At 45.6% G+C, this 8,865-nt stretch overlaps 1 protein-coding gene across 1 annotated transcript; it reads right to left on the bottom strand.

The window, feature by feature from the left end:
• Window positions 1-1,566: 1,566 nt before the first annotated feature.
• On the bottom strand, window positions 1,567-8,538 carry Edn1 (endothelin 1). Its single transcript, XM_076857910.1, has 5 exons — window positions 7,946-8,538; window positions 6,150-6,318; window positions 4,587-4,745; window positions 4,318-4,431; window positions 1,567-2,814 (listed from the first exon to the last, which is right to left on the bottom strand). Exons 1-5 carry the CDS (start codon window positions 8,007-8,009, stop codon window positions 2,712-2,714), a joined length of 609 nt encoding a protein of 202 aa, XP_076714025.1. The 5' UTR covers window positions 8,010-8,538; the 3' UTR covers window positions 1,567-2,711.
• Window positions 8,539-8,865: the final 327 nt, after the last annotated feature.

Genomic DNA, 8,865 nt, shown 5'->3' with positions numbered 1-8,865 from the left:
AATTCCCTGAGTTGCTTTGGGAAAGCACAGGTGGTTAAGCCTGTAGTTTCTATCATAAAAGAAGCCAATCCCTGGGGAGAAAGTGAGCTCCCATTAGTGGGGTCCTCTCCCCACTCCTCCTGCCAAAGGTCACTTCTCCCTGCCCGGGGTCCACTAGGGGCTCAGGGTCTGCTGGCGCTTGGAGTCCGGAGATCAAAGCTCTGCTGGGCCATTAGTGTGAAGGGAGAAATCTGTTTGAAGGGGCCTTCCAGAAACTGGGCTTTTACTGGAAAAACAGCAGGAAGAGTGAGAGACCAGCCCGTCAGCCTAACCCGCACTTTGTATGGCCCTTGAGTATTGTGGACTCTCTGCTCTGTTTGGAAAATGGGAGTTTCTGAAGATCCTCCCAATGCGCCTTACGGCTGGTCCTCGAGTCCTCGGGAGCTGCCAGACACCTTTCCTTTTCCTTGCTAGTGACTGACGCAGGGAGCACAGGGAGAGAGGATGGAAAAGTCGGGCTGATGAAAACAAACCAGCAAAACAACTCCACCGCTCTTCCTTGCCGTGTGGTCTTTGGAACTCTTCTACTCAGCGCCCCTCCCATCCCAGGGTCCCTGTTTCATCCCCAAGTTGGGGTCTGTTTTCTTTGTGCCCCTTCAACGTCTTCATGTAACCTCAGACCGTTTTGGGGAGCTGTTAGAAAGATCCCCCCACCGCCTCATTAAACAGATAAGACTGGGCCAAGGGGGGTGAGAATTGCCAACCCCAGGGTTGTCCCCCTGCTGGGTCACTGGTCAGTGATCTCCAGGAGCTAATGCCTGTTGAGTGGCGGCCTCCTTTCAGCCACTCCTAGAGAAGGCGGTGAGGCTTCTCCCAGCTCCCAGGAGCTTTTGTGGGTAATGGCCATTCACAACCCTGTTGGCGCCTGCAGTGGAGAGGAGAGTGGTGCTGCAGGGCAGGTGACTCAGGACCAGCACCTGGTGTCTCTGCTGCCACGGGCACCTGGCCAGTCCTGCACTACCATGAAGAAGCCATGGTACTCAGTGTTCCTCAATAAACAAAATTCTTAATCTGAGCAAATAAGCAGCCAGCAGGAACCTTGCTCTCTCCTGGCTCTGACAGATGGGCCATTTCCAGGAGTGACTGCGATGTTGAACGGCGTGCCACTGGGTGTCTTGTCAGGGGTCGTCTTTCCATTACTTCCGCCAGCCCCTTCATATGGAGAAAGCACCTATCACCACCTGGATCCTGTCCCGTAGCTGGAGGAGTGACGTAAATGGATACAGTCTCTGGAGAGTCTTTCAGGTGACAGGGAAGTAGGACACAACATCCAAGGGAGGACAGAGAAGTTAAAGCTGCTTCATTTTATTTATTTATATACATATTTTTTCGTTTTGTGTTGATTTTGCTGTAACGCCACCTAAAAACAACTTTTAAGATGTAAACCACAGTCTCTCTGGATCAGCCTGGACTCCTTTCCTCCTCCTACCACCTTTCTAGGAAACCATCTTGAGCCTTTTCCCTTGGTAATTCTTATCCCCCTTGGCCCGCTCTTCAAAAGAGTTTCAGAAATGATTCAAAATTCAGTACAGTAGGGAAAAAAAATATTTATTTTCTAAAATCATTACCTTGACCGGCAAAACAAAGCATGTTCTCGATTTCATTCAGAAATACACATTTTAAAAAAATACATAGACCAATATGGCCTGCCCAGACATATATTCAACATGGTAAATATAAGGAATAAATTGTTTGAATATAAATATCTATAAAAAAATAAGTACATCAGAATTCAATCTAACCTCTTCCATTCGTCGGTTATATAAAAGAAAATAGTTTTACTGCTTTAAAGCAGAACCAACATCTCCTTCCCTGTATCTTTCATAAACACCCCTATACCATTGTGTTCCCCAAACTCAAGGTACGGGAGTCTCCTCGTTCAAGGGTCATCTTTTTCTTACGGATCAGAGCTAGAAGATAAGCACATCGGAATGTTTATCTACCCCTGACACATGGGACCAGACATCAGCAGGACCAGGATTTAGCATGGGAAGTTGAGGGTGCTGGGAGGAAGGGAAAGGATCGCGGGAGGCGAGAATTAAAAGTGGAAAGCACATCTGCCGGAGTGCAAGATAGGTGAGGTAGACTCATACTCATGAAACTCATCCCGATTTACAGTAGTAACAGTTTCTTTCACTTTTGCACTTTATGACTTAAAAACAAAGTCTTTTTTTTCCCCCTCTTTTTTACTAGTCCTTTGTTTTCAATTTGTTCAGACCTTAGAAAAATCTTTGCATGGACTTTGGAGTTTCTCCCTGAAATGTGCCCGGTGCCTGAGTCAGACACAAATGCTCCCTTAGGACTTTCTTCAGAAACTCCACCCGGGTATGGAATCTCCTTCCTCCATCGGGAGGATGCCACCCCATTCAGATGTCACGGGTGTCACGGTGTCTCTGCTTTCTGAGCAGTCCCTTGTCTTTCCCAAAGACCTGAGACACAAAAGCAGTTACTACCAATGGAGCCCATGAAGACAGGTTGGGGACGCTTTAACCTTTCTTGGAATGTTCAGAATGAGGACGCTGGTCCTTTGCCAGTCTGGAGTAGAAGTAGTCTAGGCAGGGAAAGTTCTCTTGCTCTGATCCCAGCCACTGCGGTAGGAGAAGAGTGTCAGCCACGGGACTCTCTCTCTCTCAGGAGGCGATGGCTTCACATGGGCCCCAGAAGATTTGTAATCAATGTGTTCTGTTGTGGGTCACATTCTTCTCTCTGGAAGATTCGGCTTTTTGCTTCGCAACACGAAAAGATGTTTTGATACTGTTTCTGATGGCATCCAACCTATTAAAACAAGACGGAAGGAAAAAAAAATGTTACAAAAATAAAGAAGAAATCACTCTTGGCCCAAGAAATTTCTAAAATTAGAATCTGGCACAAACAAATCTAGACCTGGTTCCTGAACTTTCACCATGGACCACAACAGTGATAAACAGGTTTTCGATAAAACCTCAACTGGCATCTATTACCATTGTGAAAATAAAGCCTGCCCTTTTGCCTAAAAACGGGGAGAGAGTTCATACAGTCGTGTCTAAGGTGAATTGGCCATTAAGTACGATTTTAAAATAAGCCAGGGGTGTTTGAATATTTTCTGTAGCCTCATTTCCACCTCTGCTACTATGGAGAAACTTGGCACAATAGTTATAGGAATCTTCTACATCACATGATAAATTGAAGACAAGAGTCAAAAAGAAAGGAAAAAAGAGAAGGCATATGGGTAGGCTCAAAGAAAAGACTTTATGGCAATTTTTAAATATCGGGCTTGTTTGTTTGCAGTCCTGTTTTCTTTGTTTGCAAGAAAAAAAAAAAAAGAGGGAAGAGCTGTCATGTTGATGTAACCATGCACAAGGTACAAACTACTAGAAAAAATAATTTTTCAGGTCAGTTCAGCCCCTGTAGTCTCGTGGCCTGAGATAAATACAGAGTGTGCCATGGCAGGTGAGAAGGAACACTGGCTGAGCTATCCTCCACGTCAGTCATAAACAAGCCAGAAGGGGCTCAGCACTGCCACGCCTGGGTTCTGAACACTTTGATCACAGAACTCCTTGCCCTTGGGTTTCTAGGAAGAGTTTCCATAGACCATAATAGGGATATGAAGGACACGTGACAGATCTGAACCTAAGCTGCCTCCCTCAAGCTGGAGCGTTCCAAAACCTTCAGGACTTGGAGGGGTCATCATTGCGGAGTTGCCCATAGCAATCCCACGAGATTGCTTCATCCAGATGGCTCCTCCATCCCAGCCCACAACAGACTAAGAAATGAGAGAACTTTGGGTACGGCATTGACTTTCCACGCATGCCTTCCTCTATTTAAAAAAAAAAAAGAACCTGAAAAACGAACATGTTTCAAATCTCACCAGCCCTTCCTCATGATGTTATTGCCCCTCTGGCCATTTGAATAACTGCCACTTTTGAAAGAACTTGACTATATCTGGCACTTAGACTTAAAAAAAAAAATAAAAAAGTCCTCTCCCTGAAATTTTTTTTTTTTTTTTTTTTTTTAATTTCTTAAGGAAAGAAGCAAATACTTGTACTCAGGCAAAGACTGGACATGGTCCAACAACAGAGGTGTCTCTGGGTTTATTTTGCTTGGGAAAATCTATTTGCTAAAGTACTGAGGGCTTCATCAAAATATTTGAAAGGGATTTCTTCACTCTCTTTAAGGGACACCTGTAAAGAGCCCCTTTGCCGCTGTATCCAAAGCCCTTTCCCAAACGTGGGCAGGAGGGACTGCCACGCGGGCCGTGGGCACTGGTGAGCAGGGCGACTGTTCTTAGGAGCGTCTTACCTTCTGATTTTTATTCCCGCCACCAGCTGCTGATAGATGCACTTCTTGTCAAATTTGGAACAGTCTTTTCCTCTCTTACGGTTATTCCAGGCCTTCTCCATCGTGTCTTGGGCCCTGTAAAAACACCCAGGGAAACACATTTCAGCAATGGAACCTTCAGATTCAACTTGACCCTCCACACCCCTGCAACTCTCTCTAAAAGGAGCCTCCTCGGGGAGGATGGCGGGAGGCTGCACAATGCACTGAGGAGCAGAGGTGCTTCTACTCACCTGAGATCCTTCCCTGCTTGGCAGAAGGTCTGGCACTTCTTGTCTTTTTGGCTGGCACACTTGCATCTGCCCCCGTGCTCTGCTGCCTTTATGGGAAACAAGTCCTTCAAGGATCGTTTGGACCTGGAAGGGCTTCCGAGCCCATAGGGAACGATGCGCCTGTTGTGGAAAGAGAGAAACATCAGCATGATTAATAGTCTTCCTAATGGCATACTCTTTGGGGCAAACCCAATACACGGGACACACAGGGAGCTAGTCACCCAGCACTGGGGAGAGTTACTGAAGAATATACAGTGTGGCAACCACTGGGGACACATGCCCGTCGTTGACCTGAGCGTGTACGCCCACCCAGGGGAAAACCAGTTTTTCTGATTCAATGAAGGGTCATCACAACTCTTAACAAAGTTCAATTTCTTTTCCATTTAGGCAACATTGTTTTTTATTGTTTTTTTTTTTTGTCCCAAATCATGAAATCTCTGTTCTTGTGTCTGTTTCATATTTTCTTCCTTTTCTAAAATGCTATTAAGGTAACAGCTGCTCAAGGGGAGGAGCAGAGAGCAGAGATCTTAAGGCAAAACCCGGATTTATAAGATTTTTAAACTCTATTTTCAATTTCGATATTATAGGATAATGGTAATGCTGTGGGAAGGAGGCACAAGTTTGCACATTTCTCTTGGAGTTTGGTGAAGCCCCATGGCAGTAGGACTTATGTCAGAAGGTTTGCCAAGAATTTGCAAGGGGTCCATTTTGACTCTCACCTAAAGAATAAAGTTCTCTTTTTTGGAAGAACCACTTCACTAAGGAAGTACAAGGCCCATGGTGGTTTGGTTCAGTCTGGTTTGGATTTTGGTCATTTCTTGCCATAACATAGGCCACAATGTGCTCACTTTTTACTTCTGATGGATAAACTGGTTTTCAGGGCAGAAGGGAGAACACAGCTTTTCTTTACTCTTAGAAGGCGAAGAGACACCCAAGGGTGGTATTTCTATTTCTGTCTTAAAATAGGCTTTTCTAAAGAGAAAGTACAGAAAAAGGAGATCCACGATCCTGTTCTAGTTCTGCCACAAACTTACTCCTGTACAAGGGACATCAGTATTTGGGATATTAGTTTTTCTGTAAGTAAAATGAAAGCATCGGATCCTAACTCTCTGCGATCCCTTCTTCCTCTGACCCTGAACCCTCCTATGAGAAGCAGAGGTGGGCCTAACCCACACAGGACCTGGGCAACGTACTCCCCAGACTCAGTCTGCACCCACCGCTGACCTTCCTCACTTAGATTCTCATCTGCAGTGCTCAGAAGCTGACTTGTGGCTTGTCATCAGCCCTTCTTTCTATCCCATAAGGAGTGGCCTGAGCCACAGGGCATCAGGAGACCCTCTTCTCAGTGGTTAAGAAGCAAGCTGTCCTGTCTGAGTATCGTGTCCACTAATGCACCTCCCCATCGTCAGAAGGGGTGCCTTCGGATCCCAAGCCAGGTACTCCCAGCACAGGAATGCTGGTAACGGGGCTCTGGGGGAGTCACGTTAGGGAAGACTGGAGTTACGATGCCCTCTAGAGACTCACTCGGGAGTGTTGACCCAGATGATGTCCAGGTGGCAGAAGTAGACACACTCCTTATCCATCAGGGACGAGCAGGAGCAGCGCTTGAACCGGTGGGGCCTCAAGGTTGTGTTGGGAGGGGACTTGTCCCCTCCACTTTCAGCCCCGGCGATGAGCTCAGCTCCCAAGACAGCTGCAGAGAGAGAGGAGAGAAAAAGCAGGTCAATGAGGGACGTCTCCTCCGGTGCCCACAGACAGGCTGAATCACAGTGTTGACACCAGATTTAGCACAGCAGATCAGAGCAGATGAAGGTTACAACTGTTCTTAGTCAAAAACACAACAGAAGGAAAGGATTTCTTTCTTTTTTTTTTTTTTTTTTTTTTTTTCCCTCCTTAACATGACTTCACCTTTACCCTGGCTGGCTTATCCACCTGCAGGAAGATTATACAAATGCACAAGAGATAAACACCTGAACAGGGACTTACCAGCCCCCTGGAAGAACCCTTCAAGGAAATGCTTCAAAATACTCTCTACCTGAAATTTGAGTTGGCCTCTGCTTGGAACTTCATAGGACAGCACAACCCAGGGTGGCTTAAAATTGGCTGATGACAATTAAAACATATTGACTATTCCTGTCTTTGGGACCACTTCCCCACACAGGGTGTGCTTCTCTTTAGGGGGTACAAACCACTTTACACTTTATACAGGGCACAGAGTAGAGTGGTCCAGATGATATATGATAGTATGATACAGACCACTTGAAACCAACCAGAGACGTGATTAGAGACAGCAGAGAAATTAACTCTGCAATATTCATTTCAGGTGGGAAACCACAGAAACCTTGACCAAGAAGCCACTTAAGAGACCTAGGAAAGGTCCTGAGGACTTTGAATCCACAATCCCTCTGCAGCGTGACGGTGGGATGCACCATCTCCCTCTTCCCTAACTCAGCATTGCCTCTTCCTACAGACAATCTGGCCATGCAGCTTATCTGCCTGATTTTGTACATTTCAAATGATCAGACACATTCCAGGATTTTCATTCTCTTGACGTCCTTTCTCTTTGGTCAGGGTCATGAAAAGACAAAAAAAGTGCACTGACCCTAAAAAAAAAAAAAAAAAAAAAAAAAAAAAGATGCACACATACTGTCTAAATCCTTAAGCAGCTAAGAATTATCCCAGCTTCCCTCCCAGGACAGGTGAATACAACTGAAAATAGAGCTCACACTGTTTGGGGTGCCAAAAATCTGCCAAAAGAAACCTAAAGTCAATAATGACAAATTTTAAAGAAAACATCTGCTCCATCCTGAAACCGCCTAGGGGGTTATTCCACACACTGTCCTTCTGCAGGTGATTTTACAGCTCACATAGTGCTTGAGTGACTTGAATAAAATTCCTTGGCTTGAAGCTGGAATGTTTAAATACTTTACACATTAACACACTATTGAGGCAGTGTTCAAATAAGATATAATAAGATCCTGAGCATACCATGTACCTGTATGAACACACGTATTGCAAACTGTACGTTTGGCTAAACGGCAGCTGCTCTTCACTTTTTCTTGAGTTATTTTTTTTTAAAAGTCAAGAAAATACATTTTGCAATAATAATTTTAAAAAGTCATTTGAAAGCTGATTGGTCTTGAATCGAATTTTTTTTTTTTTCCACTAGAAACTTCAATACCGTGGAGCGCGCCTTCCCAGATACTTTTGCTCTCTGAGCCGCAATAATAAAGAGAAGGTTAGAAAACAGAAGCAAGAACGTCAGGAAGGTGGATCGGAAGACATTCGTGTTCCCAGATTCCCGAGTCCGCCTTGCCTACCTGTTTCTGAAGCTCCTTGGAAAACCACCAGCAGCAGAGAGAAAATCATGGGGAAATAATCCATTCTGGAAAAAAAAAGAGGATAAACCAAAAAAAAAAAAAAAAAAAAAACCGCCTTCGCCAACTGAACTCAGAAGAAAAGAGCTTCGGTTCCCTAGAAGCGCTTCTAGCTATTCAGATCTCAAAGCGATCCTTCCAGCTTAAGTGCCCTTTCACGGGCAAAAAAAAAAAAAAAAATTAAAAATTAAAAATAATTTAAAAAGCCCTTTCTGCCAGCCGAGAAGGCAGGAGAGGCGTTCTGCGAGCGCACGCGGCGGCCGAGCGCAGGGACAGCCGCAGCGGAGACCCGGACCCGCTCGCTCGCTCGCTGGCTCCGGCTCCGCGGCAGAAGCGCGTCTGACTTGGACAGCTCTCGGGCCGGCTTTTTATATTGCACCCCTATAGAGTGGGGGTAAACAACTCCAACTTTATTCCAGCCCTAGACAATGTTATTGTGTTATTAGTCACCAACAGGCAACGTGCAGCCAGAGATAAGGCCGCGCTCTGAAGGAAATCACTGCGGACTTCAGAGGCAGACGCCCGCCGTCTGACAATCCAGGGGCCGGGCTAAGAAAAAGAAAATACCCCTTAGAGACCTTTGGTAAACCTGCCCGTGCAGGGCCGGAGTCTGCTTCCCCTTTAGCAAGCTGCAAGCCCCAGAGTTCAAGAATCAGAAGAGGGACTCCAGAAAAAAAGTCATACCATTGGTATGATAAGTATGAGCTGCAGTTTAAATAGATTGTATTGTGTGCTGGGGGGGGGGGCGCGGGGGGGAATTTTTTTTTCATTGTTCACTTCGTTTTCCTTTTATGTCTCTCTGATTTCTTAGTCCTGATCAAACAAGGGGACACCCTCCCTCGTGGCTCCCCCAGACTCTGGGT

The sequence above is a fragment of the Callospermophilus lateralis genome, chromosome 6, assembly GCF_048772815.1.
Source record: "Callospermophilus lateralis isolate mCalLat2 chromosome 6, mCalLat2.hap1, whole genome shotgun sequence".
NCBI classification, from domain to species: Eukaryota; Metazoa; Chordata; class Mammalia; order Rodentia; family Sciuridae; genus Callospermophilus; species Callospermophilus lateralis.
The sequence above is the reverse complement of the archived record's forward strand: the minus strand, read 5'-3'. Positions and strand labels throughout refer to the sequence as shown.